The 21,537-nt window shown below is 35.9% G+C and overlaps 1 protein-coding gene across 21 annotated transcripts in view; it reads right to left on the bottom strand.

Moving 5' to 3' along the window:
• SOX5 (SRY-box transcription factor 5) overlaps positions 1 to 21,537 on the bottom strand; it is a 908,025-nt gene that overhangs the window by 177,191 nt on the left and 709,297 nt on the right. For all 21 annotated transcript variants that reach the window (XM_053921733.1, XM_024575365.3, XM_053921734.1 and 18 more), the window contains 2 exons: positions 18,713 to 18,885; positions 14,398 to 14,466 (listed from right to left, as the gene is read on the bottom strand). In XM_053921733.1, the coding sequence (XP_053777708.1) occupies positions 14,398 to 14,466; positions 18,713 to 18,885 (242 nt within the window). The remainder of the gene's footprint in view (positions 1 to 14,397; positions 14,467 to 18,712; positions 18,886 to 21,537) is intronic.

The raw sequence follows: 21,537 nt of genomic DNA, 5'->3' as shown, positions 1-21,537 counted from the left end.
GCAGGAGGGTTAAAATAATTGGAAGGATATTGCATCTCTCTTAATAGAGATCTATGAAGTAAAGAAAAACAAATACCTTTTGTTAGTAGACAGACAAAATACTTGAGATATGAATGTCCTAGAAAATTAAGAGTAGGATATACACTGCAGTATACATATAAGCCTAATAACTGAGTACAAAATTATCATTTCAGAAGCTTCTTTTTGTAGAAATTATAGTCCAATGAATCCATATATTCTTTCATCAATATCATGTCAAAATTATGATAAAAATGAAAAGAAACAGCCGTGACTGGTGTGGCTCAGTGAGTTGGGCATCGTTTCACAAACTGAAAGGTCCCTAGTTTGATTTCTGATCAGGGCACCTGCCTGGGTTGTGGGCCAGGGTCCCTTGTTGGGGACATGAGAGAGGCAGCCAGTTGATGTTTCTGTTGCACACCGATGTTTCTCTCACTCTTTCTCCTTCCCTTCCCCTCTCTAAAAAGAAATCAATACAATCTTAAAAAAGTAAAAGAATCCCATCTCATCCTACTGTATTATATAATCATGGTGTGTAAGTTAGATATAACAGAATATTTTACACATATATTTTAAATGTTAAATATTTACACACAGAAAAGGTAAAGAGAATGTGGATTCTTCCTCGGGGTGAAATGACTACATAAGTAGATGGCATTTTTGTTATTCAGGTGCTTCATGGCATGCATTTGGTCAAAGCTCATTGATTATATAAACAATGGTGGATGGAGCATTATAGGTAATTTTAAATTTGGATGTTTCGAACTAAGTGTAAATTTCATCAAAATATGTGTAAATCACTTAACCATTGATTCATTTCACAAATATTGACACCTAACAACACTCTTTCTTTCACCCCTTCGCAGCTATTTGCTTGTTGAATAACTTTCGTCTCTCTCCGTATACACATATCCATATACCGCATCTCTATATACATTACTTCCTTTCAAATGTCTTTTAGTGCTTCTGAGTCTGACTGATGTAGGATGTTATTTTGAACATGCCAAAGCATCTAAACGGCTCCAGCCTTTTCTTTTCATCCCGCATTCCTTGATAAGTGGCGAAGCTTCCCACTTATCAGTCACTCAAAGTGACTGTAGCTGTCAGTTGTGTACAAAGCGCAATCAGTTTAGAAGCGGAGACACCAGCATTTTTCTTCTCAGCTTGAAGCAAACACGTTTTGACTGCTAGTCATTCAATTTTAAAGCATCCTCAATTAGGGGCGGATGAAGATATAAAGAAAACACATCCTGCACACCTCCGGACCAGGCAACAGAAAAAATGTATTGTTATCTCTGGATTTACCTTACGGCACCACAGTCCCTCCTCTTTTCCTGACTGCATGAGACGGTGCTCACGACAACACACCCTCTGTCATGGAACAATAGCAGTAATATATTGCACTACCACTCTGTGAACCCTGTCTGCAAGCCTGTTTATGTTTCCTTTGCTCTCTCCCTCTTGAATCACCCCACAGAAATTTAAGTAATTTACTTTGAAAATTAAAACAAGTGTGTCCACTTACTTTATTTCTTAGGGAACAACATTCTAGTCAATGAAAACATAAAATCCAACTGAACAATGAAAAGGAGGAGGAGAAAAGTTAGAGAAAGGCCTATGAGAGAAAAATTAGAAAGGACCAAGGCAATGACTAGGGGCTGTGTCAGAGGGGCAACAGCAGGTACGGACGTGGGTATCGGCAAAGTCGTGAAGAGGAATGTAGAGGTAGGAGTAAAAAACTGTACTCAGAATTAGGTGGTGGGATGGTAGAAGAAAACCTTTTCAAATATATATCTTGGTGATAAATTTTAAAATGAAGGAAAATAATGATTTAAAAATTATAGAAACTTGAGTGCATGTATACATATACATTAAATAAATCTCTCAATACAATGTATTATATAAAAATTGGCTTATAACTAATTTTACCTCTTTTAGATAAACATATGTTTATACAATGAAAGAGATGACTCTGCTCATTTCCTTTTTAAGTATAACAAGTTTTCCAACATAAAATAATTCTTTTAAAACATATATATTCTTTATAAACATGGTGTCCATTTTTTGGCATTTGTTGGTGAAGATGAGCTATATGCAACATTTGCTTATGTGAAACATATCTTTCCTCCACTTACATATATTTACTTCTCTCACTAATAAAAGATCACTCTTTTACTTGGCTTACTGTAGAAAGAAAACTAAATCACTTAAACAAACGAACAAACAAATCTCCTACCGCATTTGCCTGTTGAAAAGATTAACTTAGTTTGATAAGATCAATTATTCTTATGTTCTAGAAATTATCTGAATTAAATCACTATTGATACTCTACTAAGGAGAAAGAGAAAGAAGGCACCTTTTCAGTTTACATGGTACTCTACTGTCAGGATCTCAGAAGCGCACGTGCGTGCGCGCGCGCACACACACACACACACACACACACACACGCTTCTTAGTTCCACTGGCTGGAAAATGGAGATAAGGCCATAACTTATCTGAATCCTTGTGATAATTATATGAAATGACCTCTGCAGAGAGATAAGCACTTAAGATGCAATGGGCTGCTCCTTCTTACCAGTATAGTACCAGATACAAAATGATTTTACAAATCATATACAGCATGGAGAATGCTCGTTATCTAGTTTGATGGCTCCCTAAACATCTATTTGAACCCCTAGAGAAAATTATTGTCTAGCTTATTATATACACTACAGACTAGGTGATGTGATCTTACTTTAATGAGTCATTCATTCATACATTCAATAAATATTTTGAAGTTCTTATATGCCAGGAACTATTATAAGTACTTCCAGTACAGTGGTGATGAAGACATAAAATCTTTGACCCCACAGAATTTATTGCCAGTGTGTATTGTGATAGTGGTTAGAGGCACAGCCAAAACCAAGTAAATATAACTGTATAATTAGTGCTGTGAAGAAAAGCAAAGGTATAAGTGACCTAGATGCCCAGGGGATACAAGACCATTTTGGATTGGCTGGTCAGAGTCAGCCTCCCTGAGAAGGGTGGCATTTGAAGAGATATCTGAATAAAGTGAGGGTATGAGTTACACAATGACTTGAAGCAAGCATTCCTGGTCAGGAGAATGATAAATGTAAATGTCCCGTGCCAGACCATTCTTGGCATGGTCTTTGAAACCAGGAGGGACATGTTGCGGGGGTGGAAGGAATGAGAGTTAGAGATTGGCAGTGGTGCAATGAAGGGCAGCCCAATGGACTAAGGTGAGAAAATCTATTTCAAATAACTTAATTTTGAACATGGTTATAGCACAATTAAATTTCAAAGAGCACTGCAGTAGCTATGTGAACAATCTACTTAGGGGGTCAGTAGAGGAAATAAGATGACCGACTTGGTTAGGAGCCTACTGTGGTCATCTAGGTGAGAAAGATGGTGACTTAGACTAGAGTGATGGTGGGAGAAGTTGGTCAATTGATAGTTTTTGAGGACATAAACCAATGCTGATGGGTGGGTCGTGAGGTGTAAGAGAATGAATGAAAGGATTCAAGGACAGCTTCTAGGTCTTTGGCAACAACAACAAGACAAGTAGTATATTATTCATTGTTGTATAAAAAGAGAAATAGTTTGGGAAAGATAAAGGTTCTGTTTTGGAAATATGAATACTGAGTACCTATTAGTTATCTATGTAAATAGACTGAGTAGGCAGTTGGATATTGGACTCTGTGGTCCAGGAGAGAGATGAAGGATAAAAAGATGAATTCTGGACTATTATCTTTAGGATAGTGTATAATGCCAGTGGATGAGATCATTTAGGACGTAAGTGAAGATAAAGAAGTCGGATGTTGGAGAACTGCAGCAAATCATCCTTTTAAGAATGGGAAGGAATCCACCAAATGAGACAGAATGAGGAACAGAAAGTTTAAATGTAAAACAGACTGTGATTTTTTTAGAGGTCAACTGAAGAGTGTCACAGGAAAGTGGGAGTGATCAATTTTATTAAAAGATGGTGTGAGCTCAAGTATAATGAAGACTGTGAATTCACCCCTCCTGGAATATTCATAGAAGAAGAAGTAATTTCAGTTTTTCTTTTTGCTTGTCCCTACATGGAACACTTGGGACCATCCTGGTGTCCTAAAGGCAACCATTGTGTTCTCTCTTTCCTTCCCCATTGTATTGACTGTAGCCTTTCTTTTTTTGAAGATACAGTCAAATAGATACACACCTACACACACAGTAAAAATTCAATTAGTTTCTCATTGACTGTAAGTTACATAAAATTTGCTAGCCTTTGAGTAGAAATTAGTATTCTCATTAGATGGCAGAAGCAAATTTGCCACATGCTAGGGAGGTCTGAAATGTATATCTTGACTCACGATGTAACTACTCTTTATAGAATAATTCATTTTATGGTAACACTCTGTTAATTTCATTGGCACCTAATTTTTTACCTATTTATCAGCTCACTGCAAAGACAGAAGACAGAAAATCTTTCTAAAGATTTTTTGAGCAGTCCTTGCTACAGCATTTATTTTACTACACTAATGCATAAACCGAGATGAAATAAAAGAGCTTCATTTTAGACTAACACATTGACTTTTGACCTATATATTCAAATATGTTGTTAACTTGCTCTGTTTTGTTTTGTTTCCCCCTATTTGGTAATTACATTCCCGGGGTTTTGTCTAAGTACTGTGGACCCTGTTTTGTTAACTGATTAAAATGCGGACTGCAGAGCATCAGTGAGGAACAGTGTTCAACTTTTTCCACAGGTGATGTTGTTTGGGAAAAGGCTGCAAAGCCATGGAAATACTGCTGTCAGTCTGCTCTCTGGGCTAGTCTCAGTGGTTCCAAAATATCCATATTAAATTAAATGAACACAGGCTTCACTTCAGAAATCATATTGCAAGGATTGGAGAAAGAAGAAACATGGAAACAGCACAGATACAGGAAGGCAGAAAAAGAAAAACCATGAGGAAGATCATTTGAGATTCCACATAAAATATGAGGGGAAAAATGTCTGTTTCCATGAAACGTACTCTTTATGTTTTCAGTGACGAGCCTACGTTAGGATAAATGAATTACAGAACCAGGATTACAGCTTTTAAAAGCTACTGTCAACATCACATCAAATACAGTTTTTCCAACTAGGGTCTTCATAATAATGTTAAAAAGCTTAAAATAAAAAGTCATAGTTTAAAAATCTACATAAATATAAACTTATTTTACTTGATAAATTTATTAAAATTAGAAGAAGAATCAAGAAACTCTCCATATCTATCTATGCCCCTTGTCCCGGCTATCTTCCCATCAAAGAAACTAAAATATAAATTATGTATTATATAAACCTTAGAACTATTAAAGTTTGGTTTTAGATCCTCAAGTTTTATTTTTCTACAGTAACTCATCCTCTTTATAAAAACTCCTTCATTCCCAGTCACTGGTTCTTGTCTTGAATATTTTCTCCTATTTGAAAAAAAAATTTAAAAATCGATGTCCTGATCTACCATCCAAGTTGATAGACTAAGTGTGTATTGAGTACCTCCATTATTGCATGAGACACCATTAAAATGATAAAAACAAATAAATTTATAAACCTTAAGTGATAAGTTTATTATCACTTAAGATAATAAAGAATAAGACTCACGCCTAGGCAAGAAAATTGACCCAATTTCTGGAAAATTAAGAGCAACTGCAGAGTTTTAACCAATGGGGGTGGGTAAAACAGACTGGAGTATACATGGAAGGGGTTAAGTGCACATGGAGCATAATGTGCCCTCAGAGTCCCCCAGAGGAAAAAAAAAGTCTTGGGACTTGAAATCTCAGGTATGGGAGAGAGTAGGAGTGAGACCTGTGTTGAAAACTGTAGTATTAGATGAAACTGGGTCTCATCGGTCCACCTGTACTCTAGCTATGTCACACTCCCTCAACAGAAATTGAACAGTCTGGAGAAACATAAGATAGCTACCATGATCACTGGTATCTCAGAACAAAGACACTTCTTTATCTGTATGCAGTGTTCACATAATATATGACCAGCTTCCTGTTCTCACTGAAGCAGTGCCCACCTGTTTGTTGATAAGCCTCATTCACAGAGCTCCCAATATATTTTTTCTAATCTCATTCTTAAATCTGAATGGGTAACCATTTTAATTCAAGTGGAACTTGAAGCTGAAAGAGAAGCATCAAAAGAAAGTGAAAAAAAATAAAGTAAAAGGTAATTTAAGGAAATGCAAGTTTAAGTTTTTTAAAAATCCTCAAATTTGCATAGCCCAAGATATTCCAGGAGAAATAATCCATTACACAGGAATAGAATAACCTAAAAAAAGAGTTATCAGGGAACAAGAAGAAGCTCATGAAAATTAAAAAGGCAATTTCTCAAAGTAGATTCAATTAAAAAGTTTAAAAATAAAGTTTAGGCAATCCCCTGAAAGAATCAAGAAACAGAGACAAAAAATATGAACAATAGGAAACACAGTTAGTAACCCAGAAAATACAGTATCTGCCTAATGGGAGATCCAGAGATAACTGGAGAAAAAGGGGTAAGTGTCAAACAAACAAAAGAGAAAAGAGTATTTTCCAGAGCAAAAAACACAACTCTTTAGACTAAAAGGTTCATGGTATTTACAAAATAATCAGTGAAATATATCTGTACACATTTCAGTGAATGTCACAGTAAAAGAGACAGACTGAGCCCCTCAGTGATAATATAGCCCGTCCAGCACCTTTATTATAGCCCCACGAGACCTGAGAAGTGGACGCTGGCAAGCTGCTGAGATTCCTGGCCCCCAGAAAATGTGAGATAATAGTTGTATGTTGTTTTTAAGCTGATATATTTGTGGTAATTTATTATGCAATAAAAAATTAAGACAAAAAAGAGCTATGAAAAGCTTTCAGAAAGAAAAATATCAGTTACCACCACCAATAAAAAAAATCAGATCAACATTGTATTTCTCATAGATGTTAGAAGATGATGACAATGGATTTGAAATATAAAATCATTTGAAAAGTGATTTCTAAGTTAGTTTTATTTATAGCCAAATTGCCAACCAAGTGGGGGGATGGAAATGGAACATTATTACATATGTATACATTTTGGACATTTTAATCTCAGAAACTTTATATGCTATGCATCCCCCTGCCCCTCCTTTTCTTTTAGGAAGTTTTTTGATGTGTTTCTGGAGCAAACCAAGGAGAAATATCAAGAAAGAGGATGATACTGGAAACAGTGATTCCAGCTCTGGAGAGTTATAAATGGACATCTGACAATGTCTGCAGGACGAGCCAATCCTCATGAAAGCAGGAGGGCAGAGGACAAAGGGATGGGTATCACAGGGAAGGGGTTTTGGAAATTTGATTTATTCTTGAGAATGCAAAGAAATAATAAGGCAAATATCAAGAAGAACTAAAAATAAGGGCATTTTTTTTTGCCTTTTTGTCTTTGTGCATTAGAAAGCATAAAGCTACACAGAAAGGAAAATAGGAGCATCCTATTAAAACTATTCAGAAAACAATACATAGATGTATTTTAATGTAAGCATCATTTACTGATTTTCCACTTTTATTATTAACCTATTAGATACAGCTAATACATACACACATACTATATAAATTGAGAGTAAGCACAGCAATAATGGAAATTGGCAACTGGAAGTGAGAGAAGAGGGATGCCATCTTCATCTGAGAAGGCAAATATCAAGAGACACTATGTATAGTGTCTGATTGAATGAGAAAAGTGATGAAAGTAAGCTATTTAAAGTTTAAAAGTATTTATTGGAAAAACTTAAATGAAGACATATATTTGAGGTGAAAGAGGGGAATATGAGGGGATGTCAGGTTGGCGATACAGGAACTAAGTAAATCGCTGTGTTTCCAAGTTAACGGTATTTAATGTTGATAGTTAGAAATAGCACTGGATACATATACTAGAGGCTATTAAAAAACTTTAAAGATTTTAAAGTGGTTTCTTCTTAGTAAAAGGACTGGGCACAGAACAGCAGCCTGGGCTTTCATTACTCCCCTATGCTCTTTTAGCCATGTGGCATGTGCTATATCAATAAAAATGAAAAAAAATATGAATATCAGTCTGTCTTTACCCACAGAGACACACTTGTCTGGACATAAAAATAATGTGAATGACGGAAATACTACCATTAAGTCATCATCAGGAGATGCATTTTAAAAATGCCAAAAGGATTTAAAAGTAGCTCCCTCCTAGTGCAAGGACAGAGGTGCAGTTCTGATCACCGCTCTTTTAGAAGAGGTTGCCTACTCTTCACCCTTGCAGAAAGTACAAGGAAGAGAGGAAAGCCATCTGTAAAGTGACTTCTGTGTATCGTATCACCATAGTTTTCTCCTCTACTAATCTATCTGAATGTCAAGAACTATATTCTTTCCAGCTGTGCTATGTATTTTTTCATACGGCAAAACATTAGTTGGTGCTCGAGGAGTTAATGCATTTCCTTCTCAGGTTGAAATGCTACCTTAATTGCATGGTGCTTATTCTTGGCATTTCCAGTCTCCTAAGTAGACAAGGTTACTTTGCAATCTCTTTGTGCTCCTGTACGTGTGTGGGGTCTTGTGAGGGGGGTGAAATGTTTCCAACTTACCACACTCAGAGAAAGAAATCATAAATCAGCAGGTCGGTCAGGTACTATGATTTCACCTTTAATGTTATTTTGTTTTCAATACAATGTTTTAATGGATTTCATTCTGCATAATAATTTATCAAGAATTACCAAAACTCTTAATAAGCTTAGAGAACTTTGGCTCCAATCAAATAAAACCTTTGTCACAAATTGGTTGAGCCCATGACTACAACTTAATCATTCAATTGTACATGAGTCACATTATATTTTTGCTTCATAGGGATAAGTTCCCAGTGAAAGAAAACTCATTTTAAAACTTTGGGCCATTAAGCCTTAAATGGTAGAATATCAGTGAAATAAAAATGAACTGAGCCGAGATTTGAAAAACTTGGAATCCAGCCATTGTTCCACAAGTGAAAACTTTTGTTGACTTTGGGAAAATCTAACCTTCCCTGGTTTCAGTTTACAACTGTCAAAAAGAGAGATAGGCCTAAATAAAGGCTTTCTAAAAATCCCTTGTAATTCTAAAATCATATGAATTTGGAATACTGAATGCACAGTTTTCAGGGGCCACTGCCATGTAGATTATAGTCGTATGTTCCTAGAAATTCTCCTTTTGCTGGTAATATTCATTAAATTGTCCGACATCAGAAATGTAGAAAGAACACGTTTTTTACTGTAATGATCGGTGAAAAATGTTAGCATTGTGTGCTCGCTACATGCCAGGCATGATCCCATCGAATCCTCAGAGTAACCAATTGTGATTTATGTATTATAATTCCCATTATATAGATGGAAATAATGAAACTAGAGGGATTAAGCAATTATCCCAAGATCACACAGCAGATGATGTGTGAAGATGCAAAGACGAAATTCAGGTATGTTTAATTTCAGAAAACCTGCTCTCCTATCTTTTCAAAAAATAATTTAACACAATTAAAACTGTATTTCACAGTTAGATATATTCTTATATTACATAAAGAGCCAAGTTCTTTCCTACACACTATGGAATATACACTGGCCAACGAACAATACAAAGGAACCAGAGGTGTGTACTTTGCTCTATCTTTAGCTCCAGACAGAATCATCAACCCAAAACTGTTACTGGACCAGAACAAGCTTAATTTATGAATCAGAAACAATAACAGAGTTATCAAATATCAATTCTTTGCCCCCAAGCAAATACAATGAACAACTGTTGGAAAAGCTTATCAGAAGCGGAATGCAACAAATTTAAGGAATCTCTTTATGAAAATTCAAACACTGAACTTTAAGCATGGGAATCATGACAAATATTCATCTGACAAAAAGTATAATTTCTTTAGATTTGCTCTTAGAAATATCTCAAATGAATTTCATAGTAAAGCACATTGTTGAGTTGGCCATGGTAGATGCAAATAAGAACATTATATTCCATTAAGTATTATTTAAAAAGAATAAAAAATGCAAAATTAGGACATGCTTCCCCAGCCCAAAGCTGTAGAAATTCTGTCCCATAGAGAGCTTCAAGATAAAAGGGAAAGTGGGTGCCCAGGGATATTCAGATTGTCACCATAATGGAGGCTCAGCAGAAGTCACATTCACTTAGTTTAAAAAGTTTTGGTAACAGTGAATGAAGTCGAAATGAACTATTGCTGGAAACATAAACCACCCAACTATCAGTACTAGGAGTCAGTTGATTAATATAAAAATAGATTAGTCAGAAAATAAAATTGCTAAAAAGATGGAGACTATGTAGCGGAAGCAATAGAGTAAAAAATATTACCCTCAAAAACTCTAGAAAGATATTTCTCTATGACATACATTTCATCTAATATACTAATATGCATTAAAAGTGAGCTAGATGCAGTATATGGAAATGCAAAAATGTTCTTTTTCAAGGACAATTAAAGGAAAATATTGCCAAATAATAGAAAAGAAGACAGACTTCTTGGTGTTCCTAAAATTAAGAATCTAATAAAGAAAGGAACAAGTTCTAGAAGGATAATGGGATGGTTCTTGGCATTATATTATTTTATTTGTAGAATAAGCTGATTTATGATCTTGCAAAGCATAACAGAAAAATATCTTAATTTTTCTTTTAATCTTGAATTATGTGTAAACCTGGAAAATGACTTTAACTCTATAAATGCTTTATGAGGAAGTAGTGCAGATTGTGTTTTCAATCTAATTAGAATCATGCAGTTTTAAAGTTAAGGATGCTTTTGAAAGAGAGAAAACCAATTCGTCAAGAATTGATCCTAAGTTATTAACTAAAGCTGGTTAATTTGCTAAATCTTATGACATTCTCTCTTCAAATAACTAGAGTAAAACCTACCACCACCCTTTTTATCTGATATTGAAAAAAAAAGAATTACAGGCCCAAATAAATTTTAAATCACTGGGTCATAAAAATAAATGAATGTTTGTGCATATACATGCATACAAACATTAAATGACATATTTCAAATAAAGTAAACATGTCTAAATTAGCCTCTCATTTAAAGAGATCTGAGTAAAAGAAGGAGAAAAATATTGGGGAATGTCATCTTCCTGTCATTTACCAAATCCATCAAGCGTGGAAATCTCTCTTGCTCCCTTACCTAGATCAGTCTAACCCACAGAGCACATCTGTGGAATCCATGTAAGGTACTGCATGCCTTTACCAATATTTGGGCCAAATTAATGTGCTACGTATTTTAATTGAAACAAAAATTGTAAAGGCAGCCTTTTCTGTGGACTAGAAACATTGTGGTACACTATTCTATCAATAAAGGAACTGGAACACATTGTTTTCTCAAGTCCAGAGCGACAATAGAACAAAACATCAAAGAAAATGAAATCAAAATGAGTAACGTAACTTGGTATGTTTATTTCCACAAGGTCTTAAAGCTCCATATTTAAGAAAGAAAAAAGTAAATCAAATATTTTTGGATATCAAAGGAATTTTAATCTCTGGTAAATTTTTATGGGAGAATTTGACTATATATGCATTGAAAAATACACTTTATAATAAAATTTGTTTTATATTTTATTTGCCTTCCACTACAGCAGGTTTGATTTTTACTCTTCTTCCTCTTTGTCCTATGCTTCCAAGGGAAAGGAGGAAAAAAAAGAGAAAACATTCTAAAAAAGAAATATGATAAGGATTTGTGTGAGAAAAAACAGGATATATTTTATCTTTTTAATCTTTTGTTTCTACATATACCACTATATTAGTGCTTCCCATAACTGTTTGAACAATCTCTCAATAAACTATTTTAAATATATTGTGACTTTTATAACTATTGACTGCTTGTAAGACTGCCCCAAATTAATAGTTTATAAAATAAGCTTTAGAACTACGCTTTTAGTTAATGAATATACTAGAAGCTCTGAAATGAATTCCTTTCAGATTGCCATCTTGCTCAGTCCTTATTTTTTACCCCAAACATTCCCTACTTCCCAGACTTTTTAAAAATAATAGTTTGATGGCGTTTGACTCCATCAGGATCCTTTACCTGTACTGCAAGTAGAAAGAGGACAACCACACTGATACAACATCTCAAAGTTTCTCTTAATGTTCCCCAAATTACTATCTCTGTGAACTAGTGTAAGCCAGCAGCTTAACATTTTGATCAAATAAAAATTCTAAGCTTTTAAATTGCTCATGCTTAGCAAAATTTCTATTACCAGTCAGACAACTTTGTCTTTGATCCTACCTGTACCTATCACTGGCCGTGGGATCTTGGGCAAATCATTCATTTTGGGTTCAGCTCTCTAGAACACAGTCTCTATAGTCATGTCTTCTCTAGCTCAGATAATTTTAAGGCACTTTCTTTTCAAAATGCTCTCACTTATAAATTAGAGCGCTCTATACTCTGGAGCAAGAATCCACCCATTTCAACATTTGGTCATTGTGACAGAGCTTAAAACCCACATTATGAATGTAGTAGTCATAATTATGAAATAATTCCAAAAAAAGAACTGAAGGTATTGGCTCAATTTAAATGGTCAAAACAAAGCTTATCCTTCTACATATTTATAATATGGATTTAGACATATTTTTGCAATTCTACTTAACAAAGAACTCTCTCAGTCTCAAAAAAAATTATAAAAATTTTAAACCATTTATGCCCTCATCAAAGTACAGTGAAACCAAGTGATTTACAAAGGGCCATATCTCTGATTATGGAATTATATCTTATTTAAAATAAGAAATTGCCATAACAGTTTTATTACCATAGATTTTCAATAACTAAAAACATTTAAAATCAGATAACCTGGTACCATCCACTAAAACTGTGTTCAAAGTCAGCATAGTTAGACTGAACCTGGAAATCCCATAACCAGTTTTAAACCATTGAACAACCACACTCCACATATGAACTGATGGATCATATCACATTAGAACTGTACTTCTTCTAATTACTGCTAAGGAGGGTGAAGATTTGGGGCTGGGTCATCTCACTGATGTTTCTGTCTCACTGAAGCTGTGACCCGCTCACCGAAATCTCAGGGAGAACAAACCCGAGTAAACGCTGTAGGCTACATAAGGAAACTAAGTGCCTGACCCAGTTAGATTAAATGTAATAAGCTTGGTCGGCAAAGATGTCTAAACACAACCAACAAAGGAATGAAATAATTTTGACCCGTTTTCTTCCATCATTTATAATATTCAAATTTAATGCCATGTGTTGGATTATCAAGATAAAACCTGGAGAGCACGATGAATTTCTCCCCAGATAACCTAACTGCACATCTAACAGTTACTTCCAGATGGATGATGTTACACAGGGTTGGACTGCTGGACCCATGATTTAGGTTCCTTTTCTAGATGGCCAGAGCAAGGAAGTATTGAGCATTTTCTATTTGTCTTGACACTAGGCTAAAGCTATCCACTCATGACTTCGTTAAATCCTCATAAGTACTCTATGATGTAAGTGCTTTCAGAAAGGGAATTTTCAGGACGGGATGCACATTTTGTCAAAGTTTGTGCAGCAAGTGGTGGAGACAGGACACCCCCGGCAAGTTACGTTTTCCTTTTGCTACCAATACAGCTGCTTTATTTCTTCCTTATCAATGCTCCTTCTCATTGCAAACTTTCACATAAGAAAAATAACAGGCTATAGAGCCCTCCGTCTTGGTTTCTTCCAGTAACAGTAAGGGTGAGATTCTACTGGAACACAAAATCATACGCTCCCTAAATTCCACCTTTATCACACCCAGCTCTTCAGCATACAGTAAAGTTCTCACCACCACTGCTCTTCATCAGTGATTTTCAATCTTTTCATCTCACAGCCACATAAACTAATTAATAAAATTTAGCAGTACAGGAAAAAAAATAAGTATATTTTTGATTGATTTATGCCAGGCAGCTGGCGTGTTGGCTGTTGTCATTTTTTTTTATTGGACGATCTAAGAGATAAGAGGCCAGTGCCCTCGGCTAAATAGTCAGGTATTGCATGTTTCAGAAATTCTCGTGGCGCACCAGCTGAAAATCGCTGCTCTAAATGAAAACTCGCTACACCCTCTGCTTTGGTTCCCCTGCACCTCCCCCAGTAAGAACACTTTCAGGACTTCCAGCTACACTTTAAACATTAAACCATAGAGAAAACAAAACATTTCTAACATTAATTTCCCCTCAATATAGGATGAAAAGTACTGTCAGCTTGCTGAGGCTGACGCTCCCTGTGACAGAGAGCCACCCTCCACATCCTTCTCGTGACACAGGAGGCATGGAGTCACGAATTATGCTGAAAGTCATTTGTGCTTTGCAAATTGTTTCAAGTAGGCCCAACTAAGAATGAGAAACAAAATATTTTTCACTGGAAGCATGTATGAAATTATGATTTCTGACCTGGATCTGTTGCTGAAGCAAGTTGATTTTGTGTTGCTGCTGCAGGAGTTGCTGCTGCTGTCTGGCAATCTGCGGAGAGACGGCACACGAAAGTGTTAAAGTGGAACGTAGCCCTGGGGGAATTGCCAGTGTTCTGCTTCTCAAAGTTTGGTTGGGCACCGATCATTAAGATGATGGTAATAGATGTACTTGTGTCTCTATGGTCCCAGCAATTCATCCTTAAGTAGGATCAAACATGACATTCAGTCTTTAGGAACATGTATGGTTCTTTTGGCCTAGAACAAATGAAGACCTAAGACACTACAGCAATGATCTAATCCAGTTTGAAATGTTAGTTTCAAAAACCTCACTTCCTGGAAATATGTTGAAAAGCCACACAACTGTAATTGAATAACAATAAAAAATTAAAATTAAAAAAAAGAAGCTACTGTCTAGGATATTTTCAGCTGTATTTTATGAAAGAAAGTATTGATAAAATGGGGTTTGGGAATCAATGAGTTCAGAGTAGCACAAAGTATTGTAAGACGCTTTATTTCTTAGTGATGTTATAGTTTTTGTGTTGGTTTGTTTCTTGCTAAAATACTATCCTCATTTCTGCTTCCCATAAACCTCTAAACTGCCATCTCCTCCACGCACCCCATTCTAGTGTCTGCTCCCATTCTCAACTAAAATGATTCTTAATAAAGTCACCAGTCACTTCTATTTCCTAAAAATTCTGAAGCATTTTTTATTCCTCACCCTTTGACCTTTCATCAGAAGTCAATGCTCCAGTGCTGTCAATGATCCTGAACCTTATTTCTCAGCTTCTGGGACATCACATATTCCTGCTTCTGCTCCCGCCTCTCAGTCTGTTCCTTCTCAGTCCCCTTCAAAGGCTTTATCCAATGTTATAGTTCTATAAGGCTTAATTGTAGACTCAATTCTTTTCCCTCTATACCTACTTCCACATGTATGCCAAGTGTTTATAAATTTGTTTATCTAGATTAGACCATTGCTTCAAGCTTAAGACCCATTTATCCCAGGACATTCCCAAAGGAACTTCAAATTCAACAGGTTCAAAACTAAATTCAGACTTACCCTTTCATGTGGTCGTCTGAAATGTTTTCTAAGCCAGTGACTAGCACAATCACCCCCTATGTGCTCTGATTACAATCTCTTCCTTATATGTACTATGCTATGGATCATATATATTTTGTTCACCATTTGCAAAAAAGCCTGGAGCAAAAGGAGTACGGAATAAATAGTTGATAAGGAATGCTTGGTTGAATAGATGAGAAGAAAATTTTAGGCATTTTCAATGCATCATAAAGGGTAAGTAGCCCTCTCAAGAGATTTTAACATCAGTCTCTTATAAATAAGCTCTGATTCTTATCCTCATCACAATGATTTTCATTAAAAAGTATACTTCCTTAAATTCAGTATCAGGAAGCTGAAAATTCAGGATAAATATGATTCAAGCAGTCCTTTACTATGAATGCAAGAACCCATATGAACGGATGGGTCTGCCTGGCCACGCAGTGAACTTTTTATTTCTCTTATGGATATTAGTACAAGTATAATTATCTTAATGCTTTATTTTATCTTAGGAATGTAGTAAAAATTATTTTTTTCTGAAGAAAGGTAGGAAAGGATATGAAAAGGGAGTATCACTTTTTCCTCATCCAGTTCTTTCCTGCCACATACCAATATTCCAGCTCTATTTAAATCCTCTCATTAGCATCTTAAGACTTTAATCAAGAAACTGACCTCTTCATACCCTCTACCCTTATTGCTGTTCCAAGTTACCATTCCTTCTTGCCTGGATTGTTGTGATAGCCTCCTACTTGCTTTTTTGGCTTCTGCCCTTGCTCCCTAAAACCTATTTTAAACTAGCATCTGGAAGGATCCTTTGAAAATATAAGTTGTATCATATTATTCATCGTTTCAAAACACTGTCTCAGTCAGAGTAAAGGCCAGTGTGCAGGTAATGCCCGCAAGCCCAGTATGACTCGGCCACCTCTCTAATTTCATCTCCTCCTTCTCTTCCCTTTGTCCCTCCACTCTGGCTACACTGCTCTCCTGTCTCTTCAACACACCGAGGATGTTCCTACCTCTCAAGGATACTCCTGCCTCTGCACCTCTTGCTTTCCCCTTGTTGGAAACACTCTTCTGAGATGACTGCATTGCTCACTCCCTCACCTCCTACAAGCCTCTACTCAAACATGACCCTGTCAACAATGTCTTCCCTGACCACTCACTTTAAAAGAGCTACTCTACCTGTCATCCTCATCCCTAATTCTCTGCTTTAGTACTCACCGTAATCAACACACACTACATTTTACTTTAAAAAAATTTAACATCTATCTCTTCCCAACTACAATTCCATATATGAAGGATTTTTGTCTGTTTCATTCTTTGCTGGATCCCAATCACTAGAACAGAACCTGGAATCAAATTGGTACTCAGTAGGTACTTGTTGAACCAATGAAGGTGGAATGGAATGCAGAGTATCGTGGAAAGGCTGAGCAGTAAACAGGTTCATTAGTATCTCCCAGGGCTTTCAGAAGAAGATTAGCATGTACGGAGTAGGCATACACTATAGGAAGTATACTAAGTAGGGATTGTTAGAAGGAGAGCCAGAAAAGAAGTCCTCAAGAGAAGAGAAACCTAACCTGTATCTTAAGGAATATCTACTAAATGCCATTCAGAGATTTTAATGAGGCATTTCATTATAGATAAAAATGTCATCTTTCAAGTAGTTATGAACCACCAAGTAGAGAGAATAAATGGAAAGAAAGGGGATCCGTTCAAATATAATCTGAATATTTCTTTACCTCTTTCAACTATGCTAGTTTACCCTTTGAAAGCTGTATTGAATACCCTTGACTAAACAGTGGTTCTCCTCTACTGTGGACGGCGAGGGGACTGAACCCAGAACATGGGATATTAAAGGGAGTTAGCCCTACAAAAGATGAACCATCTCTGTATGTAAGCTCAGCTTATGACACCCTCTGTCTTCACTTATTACTACCAACTTTCCTTTAAGTAATAGTTGTTATGCTTTGTCTCCCATTTCCCACTAAATATCAATTATTCTACAGGCCAATTCTTATTGTCTGATTTCTGCTTTTAAAGCTACATAGAAGCCATACTCTTAAAGGTCAACAATAAGAATCTAAATGACAAATCCAGTAACTCCTTGTTTCTAGATTTGTTCATTTTCCTATCTCTAGCAGCTGAACAACAGTACCTCCCAAGGATCTACCCTTTAAGGCCTTCAAAGCTGCCATTTCTCTGCATGAAACACTCTGAACCCAAGATATTAATATGGGTTTCTCTGGTATGTCATTTAAATATGAGCTTAAGTGCCAAACCCAATCTAAGAAAACATTACCTTACCATATAAATCAGTATCACTTTTCTTACATTTCTTCAAATTACTTATCATTACTTAAAAATGTTTTATTCATTTCCTTTGTTTATTTGTTAATCATCCCTTTCCACTAGAATTTTGGGGCTTTGTCTTTCTGATTAATGGAGGTGGCCTCAGCAGTTGGGAAAGTGCCTGGCATGTAAGAAGCACTCAGTTGAACAGGTGGATAAAACTGATCTACTCCGGTGTTTTAAGCTCTCATCTCTACGTAGAAAATCTAAAACATTTAGCTCAACCCTCCCTTCCAAGCCATTGATTGACATTCTACCGGTCTCTCATGTACCTCTAGAGGGACAACCTGACACCGGCTCTAGTTCAGTATAACACACCCCTTGCTGTTCCAAAGTTGCCTTCCCCCCCGACTTTCCCGATTACTCAGGCTCAGCGCTTTTCCTCTGCCTTTTGCCCACTCAGAAAACTCAACTAACCGTTAACTCTTCCAGCTGTTTATTTCCTTCTTCTTTTTACCCATGGTCATTACCTTATCTAGTTTAGATTCTCACTCGTTCTTATTATTTCAAATTCCTGCCCCGTGATTGAAAATTTACTTCACTTGGTAAATCCTACCTTTCTTCAAAGCTCATAACAAACCTCTTTAATAAAGTCTTTTATAATGTCCCTGACTGGAAATGTTCTCTTGACTCTCCACGTTTCTTTTTGGTAATTCTCATGTGACTTACCAGCACCTGACCTTGATTATAATTACCTCCATGTTACATAGCGCTAAAGTAGTTGGTAACCTTCTTCGGATCAGAGTTTGCGTTGGTGTTTTGCCTTTTTATTTATTTATGTGGGGGAAAGGGGAGAGAGGCTTTAATTGCTCTTTGTATTCCTAGGACAGTGACATAAATAGCACAAAAAACAAAGCAAAGGAATTTGACTTTGTCTCTAGTCCTTACTCACCTGTTCTTGTTGCTGCTTGGCCAGCTCCATTTGCTGGCGCTGCTTCTCGATCTGAGACGCAGCCAGTTTCTTCTGCTCGTCGTGGGCAGCCAACAACTGCTCTCGCAGGCTGGTCAGCTGATTGATCATACCCATGAGCTGCCTCTCCTTCTCAGCTAGGCTTTCAGGAGTCCCTGAAAATAATACAGCAATAAAACATATAAGAAAGGATACATGAGATGAGAGTAATTTTTCAACAACAATGATTCTGTTGTGTAGAGAACTGTTCCAATTATAAGGTTGAACACACAAACGCTACTTTCTTTTGGATTTGAACTCAGTAGTAAAAAGTGATGGTTATTTACCCATAGCAAAATATCAGAATGAATGAATATTATAATTGTTTTTGTTATTTATAACAAGCAACAATTTATAGCTTTTCCCCCTTTATTGTACAAGTAAACCAAAAGCTGTAGGCTGACAAGCTACTATTTTTAATGTTCTACGTTGGAGCCTGATGGAAGTAAAAAGAAGTCCAAAGCACAATTCTCCTGGGCCTACGTAGTTTTTCAAATCAAATTAAAGAGGTAGTACAAAGACGTGAAAATTTAATAACCACAATTATTAAGAGTTCAAGATATTATTATCAGTGATACGATTCCTTAAAAAGAAACTTGAGGAATCAGAACTAAGGAAGCCAACATTAAAAGGGGAAAACAAGCTCTTCACCAATCAAGTCTCAGCCTGGTTTCTCACATGCCACTCATACTTTCTTCAAAAATAGAATATAGCTAGCAGAGAAAATATCTAAGTTTGAGATATAAATTTAGTTTATCATGAAATAATGTAATATGGTTGAAAATAAACAGACCACATTATGGTCACCTAAGATTACACTTAAATCTAAGATTTGAAGAAGTCACAGCAGTCATTTAAAATAAATAGCATGCTCAAGATTTGAAAGTACCAGTGAATCATCTAAGTGGGGTTAACATACTTATTTGATACAATGGAAAGGTGAGTAGTTCACTGAAACAGAAACATTATCACTTTTAATTGTTCTAAAACTCACCAGAGATAAGACCTCTATGGTAAAGTAATAGCGGAAGGAGAGAACATACTTTTTAATTACAATTTTCGCTTGAAACATAAGACACTAAGCACTGTTTTAATAATGCATTTGCCACCTGTACATATGTAATTAGATAGAAGAATCTGTTATAACTCAGTTACCCTTCCCCATCCCACTGCATTTCTCCCTACCAATTTATGCTGAAAAAGCATGTGCTTTTTAAAGAAGTAGTAGCTAGAGTTAGTGGCTTTAAATTTTCATTTGCCCATTGGGAATGGAAATAAAGTTTCTAATGCAATTTACATAGGCTAGAAAAGAAACATCCATACAAAAAATTCTGAGTGAATTTAAGGCAAGAATCATGCCTTATACTCCTGCCTTATTCATTGCCGGTACTCATTAGATTGACACTAATAATTTATTATGCCTCAGATATTTAGGTGCATCAAAAAGAAGGACACTGACTCAAAGAATAACTATGTGACTATTATAATTAGAATTCTAACATTAAAAAATGTAAGTGCTGGAAACGTTTTTTAAATAAAAAATATCCAGCCCTGGCTGGTGTGGCTCAGTGGATTGAGTGTAGGCCTGCAAGAGATTCCCCACTTAGATTCCCAGTCAGGGCACAACCTGGGAATCGAACAGGTCCCCAGCAGGGGGCGTGTGAGAGGCAACCACAGACTGATGTTTCTCTCCCTCTCTTTCTCCCTCCCTTCCCTTCTCTAAAAATAAATAAATAATAAAAATCTAAAAAAAGGAAAACAACAGGAAATTCAACCCATAACAGTTTCCTTCAGACGAGTGACAATATAACATCAATACTGCTCTCCCATACTTAGGGAGAGCTCTTGCTCCAGATTCCCTTCTCTGTCTCCATTGTCATTCTTCATCATCTTTCTCATGCATTGTTATGGCAAACTTTTAATAGAATTTCCTGTCATTAATTTTTCTCTCCATAAGCCTATCCTTTTAACAGGCACCAAAATTATCTTCCTAGAAAACAAATATTGTAATATCACTTTCTATGTTTAAATACTTCCAGTATTTTCTGAATAAAATGTCAACTGATCCTTAAAAAAATGAATGAATTGCTTCAAAATATAACCCAACCTTCCCATTCCTTTGTGAATCTTATATTCTAGTCACACCGAATTCTCCACTATTCTTCCCAAATAACACCCTTCACAAGTGCCAACTACATAAACATTCCTTTTTCATGCTGGAGCTCATGTGTCTTATTTTTTGTGATTCTTTTCCTTATTTTCACTAATAACAGCCATTCCCTTCCTTAGGAATCCAAACAGTATGTATCTTTATTATGGTAATTAATCACTAATTGTATTATCTTATTTTTGCATTGTGTCCTAAAGCTGGCAGAGATAGTTGTGACAGCAACAGTCGTAAATTACCATTTTTTATATTTTCATTACCTGTTACAGAACCTGGCATATAGTGAATCATCTAAACATGTTTAATGAATAACAGAAATAATAAAGTCCATTCCCTTTATACCACTCTGAATGTTGGGCATGCCATACAGCCAAGGAAAATGGGGAGATGTTTTATCTTATAAAATACTTGCATAAGTATGTATTCTGGTTTTGACTCAAAAAAGTTAAGCCAAGGAATCTAAGCTTTCATAAAAGAAAATTCCCCCATTTTTATGAGTACTAAATGAAGATGAAGGAGTAAGTTCCATGGATTCATCTCTAAATTATCATGTTCTTTGTAATTGTCTCCCAGTGTGTGGGGAGGTTGTAACAAATGATCT

The sequence above is a fragment of the Desmodus rotundus genome, chromosome 3 (assembly GCF_022682495.2).
Source record: "Desmodus rotundus isolate HL8 chromosome 3, HLdesRot8A.1, whole genome shotgun sequence".
In the NCBI taxonomy this organism is placed as follows: Eukaryota; Metazoa; Chordata; class Mammalia; order Chiroptera; family Phyllostomidae; genus Desmodus; species Desmodus rotundus.
Note: the sequence above shows the minus strand (reverse complement) of the source record. Positions and strands in the feature narration are given on the sequence as shown.